The following is a 21,686-nucleotide window of genomic DNA, read 5'->3' on the forward strand; positions in this document are numbered from 1 at the left end:
TTGCAGGCATTCTTCGAAATTCGCACTTCTCTGAATATTGTGACGCACTTCTCCAACCAAAGAATGTGTGCATCCAGGGAAAGTGTGCAGAAAAATATGTAAGGAAAACAATAAAAATTCACTTGGAAGAAAAAAAGAAAAATTCGTTGCATCGGATAAAGACGACATGTGAACTGTATTATATTGCTTGCAAAAGTGTGCATTCCAGGCAAAATTGCCTACAAACATGTGCACATTTGGAGACATTTGCGCTAAAATGCTGACGATTTTTTGTGAGGACTTTAGAAATAATAATGGTTTGGAAACCATTAACAGAAATTTGGAGAACTGAGCTTAAGGCTGGAAAATGAGAATCTGAGGGAAACCAAAAGGGACAGAGTCATTCAACCCTAGCCCTGATAAATGGGTTGTCTCCAGTGCAAGTTCTACTCAAAGTATATTCCTTGAAAGTAATGCATTTTAAGTGTAAAGTAATGCATTCACACAGTAGTTTATTCTGTTTCCCCTGATGTTTCCCTAACTGTGAATTTCTGCATTATATTTGAGTGTTGACATGACATAAAAGACACTTCCGGAAACATAGCAGAATGTAGCCCAAGTTTAGCACTTGCTTCTGTTTGCAAATAACAAGAAAAAGAGGAGCTAAATTTGCAATATATTCTGCTATATTTCTGGCAGCGGCTCTGAAGTTGTGTGAAAAGCTCAAATACAGCTTGACAATCAGCTGTTAGGGAAACGTCCTAAACCGCTGTGTGAATGCAGCCTAAGTTAAGCCTGTTATTTCAATGGGTCTGCTTAGTTGGCTACAAACTCAGTTGGCTACAACCCTGTGTGAAATAGAAGTGGGGTGCTGGGAGACTTACAAGCTCTGTTTTGTCCCCCGTTTCCAGGACCAATGGGGATGGCAATGGGCATGGAGGGGCAATGGCACTACATGTAAAGCCCTGAACCCGCTGACAACACGAGATGGGGAAGTGAGTATCTCATGGGAGTTTGCAGTAGCTGGTGGGTTCATCTGGCTTCATTCTCCAGGAAACAGAAGTACCGCATTTTTCGCTCTATAAGATGCACTTTTCCCCCTCCTAAAAAGGGGAAATGTGTGTGCGTCTTATGGAGCAAATGCAGACTGCACAGCTTTCGCTGAAGCCAGGAGAGCAAGAGGGATCGGTGCACAATTTGATTGCAACACGTGAAAGGATCTGATTTCTTTGCATTGTTTTGATCTACCTTAATAGGACAACCCCTGGTTTAGGTGGGGATAAGGGATAAGAAGAGAAGAGTGTCTGCTTTGCTACTGCCCTAAACACACGTTTATTCTCCCAATTAGGTAATCCGGGGTTCAAAAGGGGCGCGGCTGTCGCTGTGGTCTAAACCACTGAGCCTCTTAGGCTTGCCGATCAGAAGGCCGGCAGTTCAAATCCCCGCGGCAGAGTGAGCTCCCATTGCTCTGTCCCTGCTCCTGTCAACCTAGCAGTTTGAAAGCATGCCAGTGCAAGTAGATAAATAGGTACCGCTGCGGCGGGAAGGTAAACGGCGTTTCCGTGTGCTCTGGTTTCTGTCACAGCGTTTCGTTGCGCCAGAAGCGGTTTAGTCCTGCTGGCCACATGACCTGGAAAGCTGTCTGTGGAAGAAGAAGAAGAAGAAGAAGAGTTTGGATTTGATATCCCGCCTTTCATTCCCCTTCAGGAGTCTCAAAGCGGCTAACATTCTCCTTTCCCTTCCTCCCCCACAACAAACACTCTGTGAGGTGAGTGGGGCTGAGAGACTTCAAAGAAGTGTGACTGGCCCAAGGTCACCCAGCAGCTGCATGTGGAGGAGCAGAGACTCGAACCCGGTTCCCCAGATTACAAGACTACTGCTCTTAACCACTACACCACACTGGCTCTCAAACGCCAAACGCCGGCTCTGTCAGCCTGAAAGCAAGATGAGCGCTGCACCCCATAGCCGCCTTTGACTGGACATAACCATCCAGGGGTCCTTTACCTTTAGAAAAGGTAAAGGGACCCCTGACCATTAGGTCCAGTCATGGCCAACTCTGCAGTTGTGTCGCTCATCTCGCTTTATTGGCCGAGGGAGCCGGCATGCAGCTTCCGGGTCATGTGGCCAGCATGACTAAGCCACTTCTGGCGAACCAGAGCAGTGCACGGAAATGCCATTTACCCTCCCGCCAGAGCGGTACCTATTTATCTACTTGCACTAGCGTGCTTTCGAACTGCTAGGTTGACAGGAGCAGGGACCGAGCAACGGGAGCTCACCCCGTCGCGGGGATTCAAACTGCCGACCTTCTGATCGGTAAGTCCTAGGCTCTGTGGTTTAACTCACAGCGCCACCCGCGTCCCTTTACCTTTATACCAGGGTTCAAATCCCCATTTGACCCTATCTCCTAGCCTACCACACACAGGTTGTTGTGTGGGTATGAGGCAGAGGGGAAGAGCTGTGTACGTAACCTGGAGCTTGTCAGATAGAAATACAAATTGAAAAAGAAGATTTGAAGTGCAGGCGGAGTGAGGAAAGTATGGCTGGTGTTCACTGTCCGCGCCTTCTTTGTTGTTGTTTTTTCAGGTTTCCAGACTAGGCTGTGTGCCGGGCAACATGAACCCTAGCAGGTTTTACGGGCACCAGACTCCCGGCACATCGGGGCTTCCCGTGCCCATAACCTCCCCAGCGCTCCGCGAGAATGTGCCACAGACCATTCTCCCTCTCCCCCTCCAGCCACGACGCACGGCCACTGTCCGCACTTCAACACCCGACCAGAGGAAGTGAAACACCCCCAGCACACCCAAACCCCCCACTCGGGACGGGCCGAGCACGGACAGCGCCCCTTCCCTGCCCTCCTTCTTCCCGCCCTTCCGCCAGTTCCTTCTCCCCCTCACTCCTTTTTGCCAAATAAAGAAGGACCGTTCCCGACAACCTGTAGCCAAAATGACAAGGCTCCGAAATATCCCGCGGGCGTCGCGTCTGCCGGGGTTTAGGAGCCAGACCAAGCTGGACTTTGATGGAAACAGATTCCCCCTTCCCAGCGTTTAAAAAAGGAAAAAGAAAGAACAAGAGAGGGGTGGAGAGCGCCATCGTCTTTCAACAAAGATGTGGAGAGGGGGGGAAGGTTGAGGTATTAACTTTTTCATTGCTTGGGGTCTGATCCATCATTTTTCTTGCCACGCGCATACCTCATGCCTGCCTGCTCCCCCCGCCACCGCTCCAGACACGGCGGCCTCTTCACGGACTTCTTTTCCAAAGGAGAGAATGTTCCAAGCAGGGTTGTTTTTTGTTTCATTTTCCAAAACCTTTCCTTTTTCCTTCTTTCTTTCTTTCTTTCCCCCTCCCCCCCCCCCTTCCTTCCTTCTGGATGTTTTAATTATTAATTAATTATTGATGTCGATGCTCAGAACGGGGAAGTAAATTAAATTGTACATTTTATTTTCCTTTTTAACTTTTTTTTTTCCAGGGTTCTTGTTTTTAACGTGCTTTTTTTTTGTTTCGTTTTGTTTTATAAACTGAGAAATAATTCAAGAAAAAGAGAAAAGGAAAAAAAAACCAAAACGAACTACATCCGCGGCCTTGGTCTCATTTGTTCTCGCCGGGTTGGTTTGTTGCTGTTCTGCGTTATCGAGACAAAATGATGTTCGCCTCTTCCTTTCTTTATAAGAAATGGCTGGTGCGATGGGGGTGGCGGGGAGGAATAATCTTTAAAGCTGCCATTTCTGGACAGGCTGAATTTAAGGATCCTGAATGTGCTAATGTCTAAGGGTGTGTCTACACTAAAACATTTTTAATCCAGATTAGCTGTTTGGACTCATCTGAATCTCAGGGCATTGGGCAAAAGATTCCTGCAATGCAGGCAGTTGGACTAGGTTACCCCCTCTAGTCCCTTCCAACTCTACAATTCTATGATTTTATCCTCCTAGGAAAATGGAAAATTAGAGTTCTCTGAAAGGTCTGGATGAGTATTGTGCCATCTCCAAACTACAAACCGATGCCAATTTTATACAAATTTAACTGTCATGGTTTCCTCCAAAGGATCCTGCGGGTTGTAGTTTGACATGGTGGAAGTAAGATCAAAAACTGCTGTCTATGTTCAGACCAAAACAAATATCCAGAATGCGGCAGCTAGACTGGTGACTGAGGGCAGCCGCTGAGACCACATAACATCAGTCCTGAAAGACCTACATTGGCTCCCAGCACGTTTCTGAGCACCATTCAAAGTGTTGGTGCTGACTTGAAAGCCCTAAATGGCCTCGGCCCAGTATACCTGAAGGAGCATCTCCACCCCTATCGTTCTGCCCGGACACTGAGGTCCAGTGCTGAGGGCCTTCCGGCGGTTCCCTCGCTGCGAGAAGCCAAGTTACAGGGAACCAGACAGAGGGCCTTCTCGGTGGTGGCACCCGCCCTGTGAAACGCCCTCCCACCAGATGTCAAAGAGAAAAATAACTACCAAACTTTTAGAAGACATCTGAAGGCAGCCATGTTTAGGGAAGCTTTTAATGTTTTATAGGTTATTGTATTTTAGTGTTTTGTTGGAAGCCGCCCAGAGTGGCTGGGGAAACCCAGCCAGATGGGCAGGGTATAAATTAATAATAATAATAATAATAATAATAATAATAATAATAATAATAATAGAATCGAGCTGTGCTGTGACCTGTTAGTTTGTTCCAGCCCAGCCATTTCATACCTCAACCTGATCTTTTGATTCCTATGTTGGACGACTGCTGGAACATCTGGAATTTTAAGGGGGTGTTATACGCCCCACCAACGAGGTTGCTTTTCTCCCCACCTTCCACTGGACAGTCTCTTCCCTGCTTGCTCCCAATCACAGAGAGAAAAAGCACACACTGCCTTTCGTTCCACAGGGTTGGGCGGAAAGTCAGATCCACCCAAACCTGAAATGGATCCTCATGGATTTGCAGGATTTACAGGCTCACCCACGACCACCATCCCAGTTAAGATTACAGTGGTAAAAAGCACAGCAAAAATAATATATCCAGTGCTTGCCAGCACTACGAAAATTCAAGGCACACAGCCTCACGAATAGCCATAATTTTTTGTGCATAGGATGACAACAAAAACAAGAAACCACAAAACATGTCACCGAACTGGTTTCCTCCAGTTGTTTTGAACTATAATTCCCATCAGCCTCAGCTGCAGATGGGAGAAGTTCAAAATATCTAGAGGGCACCTGGTTAACAAAAGCTGACAATCTGCTTTATTTAACGCGTTTCTTTTATCTGTTGTTTTCGTCCCGAGTTTTTATTAGTCTATATTTTTTTCCTGGAATGGATTATATTTGATAGTTAGTTTTATAGCCACCTTGTTCATCCTTGTATGAAATAAGCGAAGACCCCGCCACACTGAAATCAATGAACGTGGCCTTCATTCACAATTGGCCACTTTGAAAAACATCCCCACAACCGGAATGCTAGCTTGTCAGGGAGAAGGGTTCTATAGCCTAGGCTTGTCCTCAACATCCTAGCTAACTAGGTGCAGGGATTTTGGGTAAAAGGTTTGCATTCAATCGTGTGACACCTCATCCCCTTCCCATTCCAGAAAAGCACAGCCCAGAACTATGTTTACTAAATACCGTATTTTTTGCTCTATAAGACTCACTTTTTCCCTCCTAAAAAGTAAGGGGAAATGTGTGTGTGTGTTATGGAGTGAATGCAGGCTGTGCAGCCATCACAGAAGCCAGAACAGCAAGAGGGATTGCTGCTTTCACTGCGCAGCGATCCCTCTTGCTGTTCTGGCTTCTGAGATTCAGATTTTTTTTTTCTTGTTTTCCTCCTCCAAAAACTAGATGCGTCTTGTGGTCTGGTGCGTCTTATAGAGCGAAAAATACGGTATGTCTATAGTGAGGTTGGGTATTCTCAGCCTTCTATGAACTCTCTGCTGGCCACACCCCTTCTTCACAGGCCACACCCCTCAATTGCCCCACTTTGCACCCCAAATTCAGCTGAAATTTGTCCTTGAATTCCGACCATCTCTCCTGCTTGTCTGGACAGACAACAAAGAGGTGTGTGTGTGTGTGTGTGTGTGTGTTTATTAATGTTTTATTTGCAAATTTAACAAAGGAAAGGAAGGGGGAATTAAAGAGACACTAAAATAAAGGAAAAGGAATAATATATGAATGTTACTAACAAAAACACACACACACTATCAGTTCATATTATGGATACAGTCATCAGAATATGCATCTTAAAATTAATGTAAGCCTTCCAGGTGTTCAAAATGTCCACGTGAAACTGATGTCCATATAAAATATTTTTTGTATGTTGTCAGGGCAGAGAGGTCCTCAGACCGTTGCATAGTAGACAGTGGGCATTTATCTTTGCAGGCTCGAAGTACAAGTCTCTTAGCAACCATACGTGCTTGCAAAATCCACTTTTGCTGTCCTGCCGTTAATCGCCGTGCCGCGGGAAGATGATATGAAAGTACACAAACACCTGCAAATATCAGGGATATTGCCAATACAAAACTGATGTGGATAACAACTTCGGACCGAAAAGCCCACCTTGTACGCCTCAATGAGGCATTTGCTGTGTTACACCTCCAATATTTGTCTGAGCTGGATGGTGCCTTCCTATACAGGGTCAATTACACTCAAAATATTGATTCTTGCCGGATCAATCTCAATTTCATGTCGAAGGAAACCTTATCTCTCATGCATGTGCCTGAAGAAACTAGCCTACTGCACAAAGGTAAAACTGATATTAATTGCTCCTCCCACTTCACTCTTCGCTGTATCCATCATTGATGTGGCCCCGGATGTGCCCCCCCTGGGTTGCAAAAGGTCTAGAGAACTGTGATCCACGCGACGGTCACCTCCAGACTGGATCATTGTAACTCGCTGTACTTGGGGCTGCCCTTGAGACTGACCCAGAAAGTCCAGCGGGTGCAGAATGCCATAGCAAGACTCCTTACGGGGTCCTCGCTGCGAGATCACATTCTGCTGCACTGGCTCCCAGTGGAGTACAGGATCAGGTTCAAGGTGCTGGTTTTAACCTTTAAAGCCCTACACACCCTAGGACCCACATACCTACGGGACCGCCTCTCCTGGTATGTCCCACAGAGGAGCTTACGATCTTCAAACAAAAACATCTTGGAGGTCCTGGGCCACAGGGAGGTTAGGCTGGCCTCAACCAGAGCCAGGGCTTTTTCAGCTGTGGCTCCGATCTGGTGGAACGCTCTGTCACAAGAGACTAGGGCCCTGCGGGACTTGACATCTTTCTGCAGGTCCTGCAAGACAGAGCTGTTCCGCCAAGCCTTTGGCCAAGGCACAGCCTGACTCCCTCCTTTGGCAATCTTCACAGAACTCTACTCAATGGCTGCCATCAATTTGATTTGAAGTAATTTTTTAATGAAATGATTTTAAAATGTTGTCTTATTTTATTGTTGTTAGCCGCCCTGAGCCCAGCTTTGGCTGGGGAGGGCGGGATATAAATAAAAAAATATTATTTATTTATTATTATTAGAGAAAACCCTCTTGGCGGCAGCAGCCCAAACGCTGAGGGTGCCGAATTTGAAAGGTGAGAGCCCTGTTTCCGCAGAGCGGCTGCAACTCTGCACCACCTCACCTGATGCCAGCACGCCAAGGAGAATCGATGCGGCCGAGGTGATGGGGAGGCAGCTGGCGGCAATATCTCACAGTGCGACAACCTCTTGATTAGGGAAAGGGGATAATGGGCCTCGCCGGGCCTGCGGTGGACAACCTGATGGATGGCCCGGTGGTCTGGAGGGGGATTAAAGCAAGCTGGAAGATGGAGAGCAGATCTAAGATCCATCAGGGTTGGCCGACTCGGCCTGCGCACCTTTGTCCTGGGATATTAATGCCTCGGTTTCCCTGCTTTTTCCGGGTGGAAAGGCCAAACCTAAAAGACACAGTGCTTTTGTTTAGAGAAAGGTTTACAAACCGGTGCAATGTGCGGAGGGAGATTATTATCTCCTCACCCACCCAGCTCGCCTGCTTCTCTCGGGATACTAGAACTTAAAAGGTAAAGGTAAAGTGACCCCTGACCATTAGGTCCAGTCGTGGCCGACTCTGGGGTTGCAGCGCTCATCTCGCTTTAATGGCTGAGGGAGCCGGCGTACAGCTTCCAGGTCATGTGGCCAGCAGGACTAAGCCGCTTCTGGAGAACCAGAGCAGCGCACGGAAATGCTGTTTACCTTCCCGCGGAGCAGTACCTATTTATCTACTTGCACTTTGGCGTGCTTTCAAACTGCTAGGTTGGCAGGAGCAGGGACCGAGCAACGGGAGCTCACCCTGTCGTGGGAATTCGAACCGTCGACCTTCTGATCGGCAAGTCCTAGGCTCTGTGGCTTAACCCACAGCGCCACCCACAGCCCTTATACCAGAACTTGCGTTTGCTTAAATAACTGCAACTCTGAAAAAAGGGAAGTGCGCTTTCGGAATTGACGGCAGCAATGTGCCCAAAGGCCATGGGGTCTGGGGTGGTTTGGCCAAGGGGCTAAATGTGGCCCTCGAGACCTTTCCATCCGGCCCTCGAGACCCTCCCCACACTACACCCTTCAGCAGCCTTGAGCCTTTTTGCTTAGCAGGAATGTGTCCTTGAACTGAGACAACGCCGGATGTAGAACGGAGAGATGTGCATTCCTAGATGTGGCATTTGCATAGCTGGAATGTGTTACTCTGCACACAAGTTGTTGTTGTCACTGGCATCTGTCTGCCTCAGAATCAACGGGGGAGTGTGGTGCTGGGGGTGAAGAGTTACAGCGCCTGCTGTGGCTGTAGAGACTGATACGAGAGAGACATGTTTTGTTGCAGCTGGGGCAGAGGAAGGCGTCCGGTTGTGCTGCTTCTCTCTGCTCTCCTTCCTGAGGTCATTCCTCCTCTGACCACAGCTGTGGATGCAGAACCTGGCTGTCTCTAAGTGCTGCAGTCATCTGCAAGAGATTCCCACATCGTGTTGCTAATTAAGGCAACCTGCAATACCCATACCTCACACCAGAGCTTTCCAAACTTTTCATTACAGGTAGAAGAAGAAGAAGAGTTTGGATTTGATATCCCGCCTTTCACTCCCTTTAAGGAGTCTCAAAGCGGCTAACATTCTCCTTTCCCTTCCTCCCCCACAACAAACACTCTGTGGGGTGAGTGGGGCTGAGAGACTTCAGAGAAGTATGACTGGCCCAAGGTCACCCAGCAGCTGCATGTGGAGGAGCGGAGACACGAACCCGGTTCCCCAGATTACGAGACTACCGCTCTTAACCACTACACCACACTGGCTCTGCCATAGTCGAAACAAAAGGTGTTGGTCTGCCATAGTCGAAACAAAAAAATAAATAAAAATTCCTTCCAGTAGCACCTTAGAGACCAACTAAGTTTGTTCTTGGTATGAGCTTTCGTGTGCATGCACACTTCTTCAGATACACTGAAACAGAAGTCACCAGACCCTTACATATAGTGAGAGGATGGGGAAGGGTATTACTCAGAAGGGTGGTGGGAGATGGGTGATTGTCGTCAACAGGTTTACCACACCTATCAGAAGTGCATGCACATGAAAGCTCATACCAAGAACAAACTTACTTGGTCTCTAAGGTGCTACTGGAAGGAATTTTTTTGTTGTTGTTCAAACTTTTCATGTAGGTGACGCACTTTTTAGACATGCAACATTTTGCAGCACAGTAATTCGGTTTTACTAGCAAACTGGAGGTTGAACTAACCCCTTTCCAGCCCTGGGAGGAACGTGGCAAATGTTCACAAAACGCACCTACACACTGCAGCTGTCACGACCGACACACGGTTTGGAATGCTCTGCCTTACAAGCATCAAGTTGAGATTATAACTCTTAGCTCCTGCCTTCTTCTGCATTGTTTTTTGCTGCATTAGCAGCCTAAAAGTCACCTCCCTGGGGCGCAGTCCTGGGCAGTGTGCCTGGAGGTCCTGAGCTGCCCAAACAACAAGACCCTCTCCCCTTGGTCTCACGGATGGGGTCCAAAGGAAAGGAGAGCAAGACGTTTGGAACCAGCTTGGCTGCAGGAGTTGCTGGAAGGAGACGTACAAGGCGCCATCCAACCACCTTAGGGACTCCGCTCTGGATTTGTGTAGGGTTTACCCATGAGCCTTTTCTTCTCCCAGAGATGTCCCACAAGGCAGTGGGGTAAGAGTTGCATCATTTGCTGTGCACACACACTCCCTGCCACCCTTTGCCTCTCACCACTGCTGTCATGTGGGCCCCTGGGTCTATGATGATGATAATAATAATAATAATATTAATAATAATAATAATAATACATTTTATTTATACCCCGCCCTCCCCAGCCAAGACCGGGCTCAGAGTGGCTAACACCCAATATAAAAACAAATTGATTGAAATACAAAATACAACTTAAAAACAAAACTAAAACACAACATTAAAACATTAAAATGCAGCCTCATTTCAATGGAAACTCAAATCAAGAACTTTCGGGGGGATGAAAATGTCAAGTCTTCACCAAGGCTAACTTTCCAGACTGGTCCTACATGGGCCAGTAATAAGCCAGGGAAGTCCCCAAATAGGAGTTCCATCACAGGAGGGGAAAGGAGAAAAATATTTAAGCTCCTTAAATATCTGGTTTGGATAGCAGACACATTGGCGGGAGAGGACCAGTCCGTTAACAGCCGTGAGTGGAGCTTTCATGTACCAAAGCAGTCTACCCTGCACACTGGAGACAAAGAACAGGGTGAGGCCACCTCCTAGAGGCACCTGGCTCAGAGCTGATAGAAAGCAGAACGCTGAGCTGGACGGACCTTTCGTTTCGTTCTTAAATCGAGATCACCGCGTGTTGTACAGATGTGCGCCGAGATCTGTGCAATGCGGAACGTCTGTTGTTTTCCTGCGTTAAGAGTGAGCAAGCTTCAGGTTGTTAACGGAAAAATCCGAGGGCTCCCTTGGACAAAAACAAAGACACCAACCAGGATTACTTGGAGCAAAACAGCAGCCTGTAGGCTTGGCCTTTATTGATCTGTTGCAACAGGCTGCTTCCCTCACCTGCAGGAGAGAGGAGGGACCTAGAAAAATGGTGCGCAAGGCCTTATAAAGATTTTTGAAATTGCCACCCTGTAGATCAAGACCACCACCAGAAACATCATACATACATCTTTTTTTATTTTTTTATTTTATTTTATTTTTTTTTATTTACGGCTATTAGCCCATAAAATATGTACAAACATAAAAACACAGGGACATAAAAACAGATATATCCGACAACAGAAGGTGAACACCACGATGCAAGGGTGGGTCGTTGAGCAAAGCCAAGTGATGGCTTGGGGCCAGGAGAGCTCCAAGGGATGGATCACAGAAAAGGAAAACTAAAGACGAACTCCGACATGCACTCTCAACATAACAGTCCAATTAGTTTTGATGTTGTTGTTGTTTTTTGGTGGTTTTTGAGTGTGAGATAACCGCATTCAGAAATCTCGCCACCTGCAGAGTTACAGAAGGATCTGTATCCTGCAAAAGCAGTGCGGCGTGTGACTCAACAGGCCTGCCAACCAAGCGCAGTAAAGCAGGACCCAGGAATTTAGCCCTGGCTATGCTATGTAGGGGACAGTTGAACATTATATGTGAAAGAGATTCAACAGTTTCCCCGTCACACACGCACAGCGGAGACACCAAACCATTGGAAAATCTGTGGTTCAGCAGGTTTGATGGAAAGACATTGAACCTTGCACGAATAAATGCACGTCGGTGTGGTACTGATGAAAGAGATGACATGTATGATGGAAGGCCAAGTGGTGGGGTTATTCCGTGATACCTGGGGGAGCAGACACCCCCACCCCTGGCGAGGTTGTGTTGATTTTCATACATACATCACAGAAGGGGTGTCACCTAAGACCACCCGTCAGATACATCATACCTACATCACAGAAAAGGCGGTCTAAAACAGAAATTTGAATGTTATTTTTCTCCTGTCCTTGTTTATCTCCTGTCTGGCAGGTTACTTGATTGGATTGCCTGGGGAGCCTGGCCATTCTTTTGTAGTGATAAATACTTAGTTCCTGGGCCAGGTCACAGGCTCACACCCTATTCAAACACAGACATACCCTTAAGACAGGATTTGTGAAGGAAAAGACAATGGGGAGGCTTTTCCAGTTTGACCTTGCAGAGAAAACATTTGCTCAGTTTAGGAATCAAAACGGTTCCAGGTTGCCCTTCCTGTGCTGATCTATGTATGTGCTTCGTTGGTACACATATGAACATTACCATATATTTAAGACCATAAAATTCCTATCACAAGGTTTGTGTGATCTGCTTTTCAGTGGCTCAGGCAGGCTGACATATGCCAACAATTAGGGAACAGGGTGCTTTTGAGCGTCTGCCATGCATGGGGGTTTGTGATCAGGACCAGAACCAAGCGGGCAAGTTCCTCCAGACCCAACGCACTTTTGTTCCCCAAACACACCTCAATGCATCCCCCCCATAACTTAATTTAGGGGTGTCTGAGCAAACAGCTTTTTCGGTCGTCGCTGTTGCTAGACAATGGGGAATCAGAAACGTGGGCTGACCTACGGCAAATCACCCAGAGATGCACCCAGAAATTCAGGACGGATGAATCTTTCAGCTTTGTTTCCCCTCCCTATCTCGTTTTCTCCAGTCTCAACTTCAGCTCATCAAATTTCCACATCAGGGTGCAATTTAAAAAAGAAGAAGAAGAAGAAGCCATGGCGAAAATTCACCAGCACCTCAACACTGCTTTCTCCTGATACACACGTTTCTGCATGCAATTTTGCCGAACACAGCCATTCTTGCAAACTGCGTTTGGTGAAAAGCGAATTTCGAAGGAGAACTGGGTTTTGGTTTGCGTATTGTTTCCGGAAAGGCGAATTAGGAGCTCAGTTGAAGGCAAATCGAACTGGACAAGTCTCCCCCTCTTTCGGCCCATGCCTATCCTCCAGGCTTTCGGAAGCCATAATCTTACCCCTTTCTCGTTTCCGTGAAGATTACAGGCGCATATACACCCTCTTTCACACATATACACCCTCTTTCACACACACACACACACACACACACACACACAAGGCCCACAACAAACAGCCAGCCATTTCCAGTTCTTTGCCACGGACAGATTAACAGCAAACAAGGGGGCCGGGTTCCGATCTAGGCCATGCTAATTTACGGGGTATCTGCATCCCGTCTCTGGCAGCGTGATTCATGCCAGCAGGCGCGGCAATTGGTGGGTAATGTCACTGAGAGGTTTGATGCCGCCGCGGTTGTGGGGGGGGAGAGGAGGGGGGAGAGAGGGGGGGGAGGAATGATGGATGGGCCGTGCCAAAGAGGTAGAATTAGGTGTCGAGGACCCTGGCTTTCCAGGAGAAAAAATAGGAAGGGGTGGGAGCTGGGGAAATAAGAATCATAATAAAGTCATTTATCACCGGGCAAGGCTCGCCAGTCAAGCCGCCGATCTCTGGGGAACAGGGCGGGGGGAGGAGAGGGGGGCAGCAGGGGGGGGGAGCGAGCCGGACTGAGCGCGTGTTTCTGAGCTGCTGGTTTTTAAGCACTGTTGTTGCTCTCTAGTGGAACGGGCGCGGGTGGGGAATAAGGAGTGGGGAACCCCCTTCTTTCGGCTTGCCAAATGTGGCCAAGGGTTATGCTATCAGTGGTTCCATATAAGAGATTTTTATAAGAGGGGGGCTGGGGAAAGAGACCCATAGCTCATTCCCATACGCTCTGGCCTACATTTGCCTCACCCGAAAGAGCACCGAGTTTGGGGTCCAAGTCCTTTCCAGAGGAGAAATTACTTCCGTGTGGGCACAGGGGTGGGGTCTGTCCATCCCCTCCTTGCAGTATGCCACAAGGTACCTGGGTTTTTGGGGGGTCTACTACATAGCTGTCAACGTTTTCCTTTTTTTTAAGGGAAATTCCCTTATTCTGAATAGGATTCCTCACAAGAAAAGGGAAAAATTGATAGCTATAGTCTACTATCTCCCAGGAGCATATCCTCCAACAGTTATCTGATGAAAAGAGGGATGTCCTATTCCATCATCATCATCATCATCATCATCATCATATATTATTTATGCCTGTTGTCTTTGTCCATGGAGTTTTCTTGGCAGGGATACTGGAGTGGCTTGCCGGTTCCTGCTCCAGGTGGATCACGTTTGGTCAAAACTCTCCACGATGACCTATCTGTCGTGGGTGGCCCTGCACGGCACAGCTCATAGCTTCTCTGAGTTATTCATCTTAAAAAGCAGAGACATCACCTTGCCAACAAAGGTCCGTATAGTTAAAGCTACGGTTTTCTCAGTAGTGATGTATGGAAGTGAGAACTAGACCATGAAGAAGGCTGATCGCCGATGAATGGATGCTTTTGAATTCTGGTGCTGGAGGAGACTCTTGAGAGTCCCATGGACTGCAAGAAGATCAAACCTCTCTATTCTTAAGGAAATCAGCCCTGAGTGCTCACTGGAAGGACAGATCCTGAAGCTAAGGCTCCAATACTTTGGCCAGCTCATGAGAAGAGAAGACTCCCTGGAAAAGACCCTGATGTTGGGAAAGATGGAGGGCACAAGGAGAAGGGGACGACAGAGGAGAGATGGTTGGATAGTGTTCTCGAAGCTACCAGCATGAGTTTGACCAAACTGCGGGAGGCAGTGGAAGACAGGAGTGCCTGGCGTGCTCTGGTCTAGGGGGTCACGAAGAGTCGGACACGACTAAACGACTAAACAACAACAACAACCCTGGGTTAAATACGCTTCAGGTTGAGCGCTTTCGGGTTGCGCTCTGCGGTGACCCAGAAGTAACGGAGCGTGTTACTTCCAGATTTCACCGCTCGTGCATGCACAGACGGTCAAAATGACGTCACGCGCATGCGCGGGAGCGGCAAAACGCGACCCGCGCACACGCAGACGCGCTGTCACGTCTTACATTCTGTTTGGGATGCGAACGGGGCTCCGGAACGGATTCCGCTCGCATCCCGAGGTACCACTGTATTGAAGTTTAAGAGGACATTTTCGTCTCCATGCCACTAAAAATGTGGGGTTTTAAACTGCATTTTTTGTGTTTGTACTTTTATTTGTGATATTTCTAGGGTCTTGCAAACCACACATTTCTTTGAAATATGAATTATTATTATTATTATTGGTCATAGCTGCTACCAGTCAGAGAAGACAACCAGTCAGTTGGGCTAGATGTAGGGTTGCCAACACAGGGTTTGTGGGTGCCTTGGAAGCCTTGTGAACATCCCCTTTATCATGAGTTACCTTCCTCCCCTGAAGAGTACATGGAGCTGAAGGAGGAAGTTGGAAGAGAGACGCTCTTTCCTACTTCCTCTTACCACTCTATGTGCTTTTCCAGAGTTCAGACTGGCGTTGGAGCAGGTGATCAGAGAGCGGGGAGACTGAGGGGAAGGGAAAAGGAGGAGGCTGGAAGATGGGTGGGGGAGGAAAAAAATGACCAAAGGGAGAAATCAGGCTGTTGAAGGAGTTGGGAAGGAGAGGAAAACTGCAGAGTGCCAGAGAGAAAGAAGACAAGTGTGAACACATGCATTGGATCTAGGAAGATTGCTACTTATACAGATGAAAAATTCTTTTCATGGGTTCCCCAGCCAACAATGAGAGCCAGTTTGGTGCATTGAGTGACATGCATATGACCCACTGAGCATATGCTGAACATGATCTGAGTTGCCCTAATGCTTTTTCATCTGATGAGGCTGCCAACTTCTTCTTTTTTCATCGGCTCCTGTGCTTTCCAGAGCAGCGCATCCCCTAGACATGCTGCGAAAGGCTTCACCTGTTGGTAGCTAGTTGGCCAAGTCTGGCTCAAGAGTCAGGATGCCAGTTGTGGGGAAGTAGGGGATGTTGCCCCCATGCCCTGCTTGTGGGTCTCCTGAGGGCATCTGGTTGGCCCCAGTGCGATACAGGAAGGCAGGAAGCTGCCTTGGACCAAGACACACTACCGGTCTGCCTGGCTTAGCATTGCCAGCACTGGCCGGCAGTATCTCTCTGGGCTTTCAGGCAAGGGTCTCCCCCAGATGTACCTGGAGAGCCCAGGATTTGGACCTGCGACTTTCTGCAGGCAAAGCAGACGAGCCACAGACTCAATGACCCTCTGATTTGGTCCAATGTGGGGCTCTTCTTACTTCTGAGATGCTGGAAAAGGCGCAGAGCAGTTGGCAACCTTGTGAATTTCCATGCCCCTCGAGGCCAAAGCCACATCCCAGGGCCATTTGATCCTTGCTCAGACCTCGCACCCTGGGCAAGGATGACCAGAACGTGCTGCGCTTTGTAACATCGGCTTGGGAAGGTTTCCGTTGCCGCGATGACAAAAGGTTTAAATAGATGGGTGTAGCGCGACTCCTTGCGCCTCCCTGATCTCTGCCTCTGCTCTCCCCGCCGTGGTCCCTGGGAAGGCTTAAACGCCATGCGTGGCCATCTCTGGTTCAATCACAGGCTAATGAAGCCACATTAATCATCCAATTATACACCTGTCAGGCTGGGAACAATGGCTCAGGGCGCGCTGAATGAGGCTGGAGGCATCGGAGCTCGGAGGGGCCCCCCAGGCAAAAACAAATCCCAGGGAGACAATAGGAAGCAAAACAGAGAGGACCCCGGAGCAGGAGGGGGAGGGGTGAACTGGGCAGGGGGGGCAGAGGGGCTAAACTCACGGGGAGTTTTGTGTCTAGATAAAAAAGGGGGGCACCCGACTCAAATTCCCTGCTCTGGCCTCCAGGCGTAGAAGTCGCTGCCAATTGCTGAAGCATCCCATCACCTAGCAGTTAACCGAACTGTAAGCAAGGGCAGGCGGAAGCAGCAATAAGCAAAAAAAGAGGAGCAGTTGGGCTTTCAGAAATAAAGCAGGGCTGCACCAAGCGCCCCCTGGAAGTCACTGGGACATGCGAGTGGAGTAATTCGTGTTGGGTGAGGATGGATGGATGGCTCAGCCCATTTCAGTCCTGCTGGTTTCTCATTTCCCCCCAAATCTTTAATTTTAGTTCTATGGGTTTCTGCAACCATTTGCAGAGTGTGCGTGCGTTAAAAATCCTCGTGAAAATTCGCCAGCATCTTAGCGTGACTTTCTCCTTTGTTGTTGTTGTTGTTTAGACGTTTAGTCGTGTCCGACTCTTCGTGACACCAAGATATCTTCTAAACATCAGGTAATTGTTTAACTCTTTGACATCTGATGGGAGGGCATTCCACAGGGCGGGCGCCACCACTGAGAAGGCCCTCTGCCTGGTTCCCTGTAACCTCACTTCTCGCAGGGAGGGAACAGCCAGAAGGCCCTCAGAGCTGGATCTCAGTGTCCGGGCTGAACGATGGGGGTGGAGATGCTCCTTCAGGTATACTGGGCCTTTGAGACCGTTTAGGGCTTTAAAGGTCAGCACCAACACTCTGAATTGTGCTCGGAAACATACTGGGAGCCAATGCAGGTCTTTCACGACTGGTGTTATGTGGTCTCGGCGGCCGCCCCCAGTCACCAGTCTAGCTGCCGCATTCTGGATTAGTTGTAGTTTCCAGGTCACCTTCAAAGGTAGCCCCACGTAGAGCGCATTGCAGTAGTCCAAGCAGGAGATAACTAGAGGATTGATGTCTGTTTTTTAAACTGTTAAAGTATGTTTTTTATCATATGGTTTGATGTTTTATTGCTGTAAACCAATTAGATATTTACACACACACACACACACACACACACACGAGACACAGCAGTAAATAAATATTTGTATGAATAACATAAAATAAAATAAAATAAAATAAAGCGTGCATATGAATGCATTTGTTCATGAAAATAGCATATATAAACTCATTGTACTAAGAGAGATTGCTTTGGCAGGGAAATGCATACGTTAGGCAAAATTGCATAAACAATTGCATGTATGTTTGTTTATTAATTTAGAGCATATGGCACCCAGTTCTTCAGCCGAAAAAGGCTCCTGGAGCAAGGCAGGCTTACAGTCTGAAAAGCACACAACACACAAGGGAAAAGGGAAAAGGGGGAAGAGGAAAATATATATTATAGAAAGAAGGGAGCAGCACGGGGGGAGAGAGAATTCAAACTAAAATGCTGGTGAATTTTCACAAGGACTTCAAAAAAACAAAATATTGCAAAGTGATGATTGAAATACAGTGGTACCTCGGGTTACATACGCTTCAGGTTACAGACTCCACTAACCCAGAAATAGTACCTCGGGTTAAGAACTTTGCTTCAGGATGAGAACAGATATCGCGCGGCGGCAGTGGGAGGCCCCATTAGCTAAAGTGGTGCTTCAGGTTAAGAACAGTTTCAGGTTAAGAACGGACCTCCAGAATGAATTAAGTCCGTAACCAGAGGTACCACTGTACTGAAGACCAGGAAGGTGAGGAACTGAGAGGAGCCAAATCTGGCAGCACCTGAACACAGAGGAATGAAAGAAGCAGCGTTTTCTCCACGATCATTTTATCTCTATGCCAAGCAGGAGACATTGTGCTTTGCTTTCTGCATCTCTTAATGCCAGAGGATTGGGGGCAGAGGAGGCGGGAGGGGGGAAACATGGCAACCAGCCCTACGGCCCTCTCGCCTCGTGGATGAAAACACAAAACAGGAAAAACCAGGCGATGTCCACCTTTGCAACAACATTCCTCCCTCCTTGGTTGAAATCACGTCTAATCGCTGAGAAGTCATAAATATCCTCTCTTCGAATCTATCAAGCCACAGATCAATTCTTTATCTAGAACTTGGACAGGAGGGAAGGCGAAATAGTTATGCCACCTCGATTAGACGGAATACCCAACTTGATTGCGGCGCATTTTTCAAGAACACAAAATTAAATTAAAAAGACACGGGAAGTTCTTAGACAAAATGATGAATAGACTTTGATATTAATGTGTGTTTGTGTCATGGACGGCCGGGGTGTTTGTGTGTGGAAGGGAGCCTGCAGTGAATGCAAAGAAGGAAAGGGGGTGAGTGGAAGTTTATACATAGCACTTTATATGATACAAGGGTGCTGTTTAGACCAAGGCAATCATAGGTAAAGGTAAAAGGACCCCTGACCATTAGGTCCATTCGTGGCCAACTCTGGGGTTGCGGCGCTCATCTTGCTTTATTGGCTGAGGGAGCCAGCATACAGCTTCCGGGTCATGTGGCCAGCATGACTGAGCTACTTCTGGCGAACCACAGCAGCGCACGGAAACACCGTTTACCTTTCTGCCGGAGCGGTACCTATTTATCTACTTGCAGTTTGACGTGCTTTTTGAACTGCTAGGTTGGCAGGAGCTGGGACCGAGCAACGGGAGCTCACCCCATCACAGGGATTCGAACCGCTGACCTTCTGATCGGCAAGTCCTAGGCTTGTGGTTTAACCCACAGCGCCACCCGCGTCCCTTGTCAAGGCAACCATAAATGAAGGCCTAATGAAGATTGTTCTCTCTCTCATAATACTAGAACTCAATGAGGTCGTTCCATGAAGATCAAACATGGAAATTATCAAAAGTTGCAAACCAGGGGTCCTGTACTCATCACGTCGGGCAGAAGAAGCAATTATGGTGTCAGGAAACCCTTTCCTCTCCTAGATAGGTTACGCGGGTGGCGCTGTTGTCTAAACCACTGAACCTCTTGGGCTTGCCGATCGGAAGGTTGGCGGTTTGAATCCCCACGACGGAGTGAGCTCCCGTCGCTCTGTCCCAGCTCCTGCCAACCTAGCAGTTCGAAAGCACACCAGTACAAGCAGATAAATAGGCACCACTGCGGTGGGAAGGTAAATGGCGTTTCCGTGTGCGCTCTTGTTTCCGCCACGGTGTTCCGTTGTGCCCGAAGCGGTTTAGTCCTGCTGGCCACATGACCCGGAAAGCTGTCTGCGGACAAACGCCGGCTCCCTCGGCCTGAAAGCGAGATGAGCGCCACAAACCCATAGTCGCCTTTGAATGGACTTTACCGTCCAGGGGTCCTTTACCTTTACCTCCTCTCCTAAGATTGCCAACAAAACCTGCCTAGACAGTTCCTGTGCCATTAACAGAAATCCGATGTGCAGAAATTGGAGGGGAGGTGTCAAAAGTGGGCAACCCGCTACTCGCCACTGCGGGGCAAGCTGTACCTGCCTGAAGACCAAGGACAACATAAGAAGATCCCGATAGATCAGGTCAATGGTCCGTCTTGTCCAGCATCCTGTGCTCACAGTGGCCAACCAGATGTCTGTAGGAAACCCACAAGAAGGGTTTTGAGCGTAAGAGCAACTCTCCCCTCTTGTGGAAAGGGAGGGGTTTTTTTGCTGCCCCCAGCTGTGGAGTCAGAGCCATCTCTCCTTCTCCATGAATTTGTCCAATTCTCTTTTAAAGCCACCCAAGTCGGGCCTCCCTGCCTCCTGGGGAAGTGAGTTATAAACTTCTACCATGTCGCCTCTCGCTCGCCTGTTCTCTAATCTAAAAAGTCCCAAACACAGCACCCTCATGATCATTTTTGTGGGATGTGAAACACAAGAGCAGTCAAGTACAACATTCCTAGAGTGACCATGTTTACACATGGGAGGAATGTTTGTCCAGCCAGCAGATAAACTTTCTGTTTTCTTCTGGGCTGGGACAGACTTCCTCTGCATGTGACTAGAGGTGGGTGTGGCCTCACCTGTGCAGGTAACGACAAAAGCACAGGGCAGGGCAGCCATCTCTCTCTCTTTTGACTATATGCATCAAAGAAGCAACATCTGCTTAGCCAAAGATGCTCTCTTGGCTTCCAGCCAAGAGAGGACAAAGGGACTGTCTCCTTATGCGATAGTTTCCAGGTGAATGTTCCTCTTCTAAGCTAAGTCTGCCTTCTGGGATCCAATTGTGAACAGAATGTGAGTAAACTTTTTTTAATACTTTTATAGAAGACTCTGTTGTGTCTTATCTTTTATGAGGGAATAAGGGGGAAAGACCAGAACAGTTATTATAGAGGCTTTAGCGAGCCTGAGCAAACACATCCGCTGTGAGTTTAAAAAGGGGAATGTTACTCTGCTAAATTGTGAACTTGTTTACACAAGTTGGAAAGGCTATAATCACACAATATATCCTCTCCTGCATCCCTGAACATTCCCACAATTTTGGCCACCATAACCTTCGCATCTGTGACGATCCATTAGAATGAAGGGGGACCTTCACCTCCCTTCACCCAGCCCCCACCTGCCGACCTGCTCATTTACAGCCAGCCCACAAGGTGGCACTGTTTGTCGGCTTCCTCCTCCTTAGGCCCCATCCACACCACACGTTTAAAGCAGTATCATGCCACTTTAAACAGTCAAGTCGTCCCCCAGGGAATCCTGGGAACTGTAGTTTTCCCAGGCTGCGGAGAGTTGTTTAGGAAACTTCCTATTCCCTTCCTGGAGCTAGAGTTCTCAGAGTGGTTTTGCAATCAATTCCTCTTCAAAGGCAACTTTGGGAATAGTAGCTCTGTGTGGGGAATGGGGGGGTCTGTCTCCTTGCAACTTGCAGCTTCTGCAGCCATCAGGATTATTTGGGGGAAGCAGGGAGGAGGATGGCAACAAAACCAGCACTACGTGGCTCTGCCTGCCATTGGCTGCGTCGCCACCTACTGTTGACCTCCAGCATCACCAGTCTGAATGGGCACCATTCACCATGGAAAGCACCCATTCAATTAATCCACAATAACCACTACCCCTAGTTAGAGGACTGACCCCACTTAGTTGAAGTGTTCAAGGTGTGAGAATCTAGCTATTAAAGGATCAGGGCCCTTGGGTAAGGCACCACAGCTCTCCTGCAGCAACATTGGGGAGAGTTGCACCCCCCCCCCATGGCTGGC

General features: G+C 48.1%; 1 protein-coding gene across 1 annotated transcript in view; it reads left to right on the forward strand.

The window, feature by feature from the left end:
• Positions 1–3,549, forward strand: part of MEIS3 (Meis homeobox 3) — a 75,868-nt gene extending 72,319 nt beyond the window's left edge. Inside the window, exons 12-13 of the mRNA XM_083627684.1 lie at positions 891–974; positions 2,563–3,549. Coding sequence (XP_083483810.1) covers positions 891–940 — 50 coding nt within the window. The 3' untranslated portion in view covers positions 941–974; positions 2,563–3,549. The remainder of the gene's footprint in view (positions 1–890; positions 975–2,562) is intronic.
• Positions 3,550–21,686: the final 18,137 nt, after the last annotated feature.

This window comes from Podarcis filfolensis (genome assembly GCF_964270895.1).
Source record: "Podarcis filfolensis genome assembly, chromosome: 8".
In the NCBI taxonomy this organism is placed as follows: domain Eukaryota; kingdom Metazoa; phylum Chordata; class Lepidosauria; order Squamata; family Lacertidae; genus Podarcis; species Podarcis filfolensis.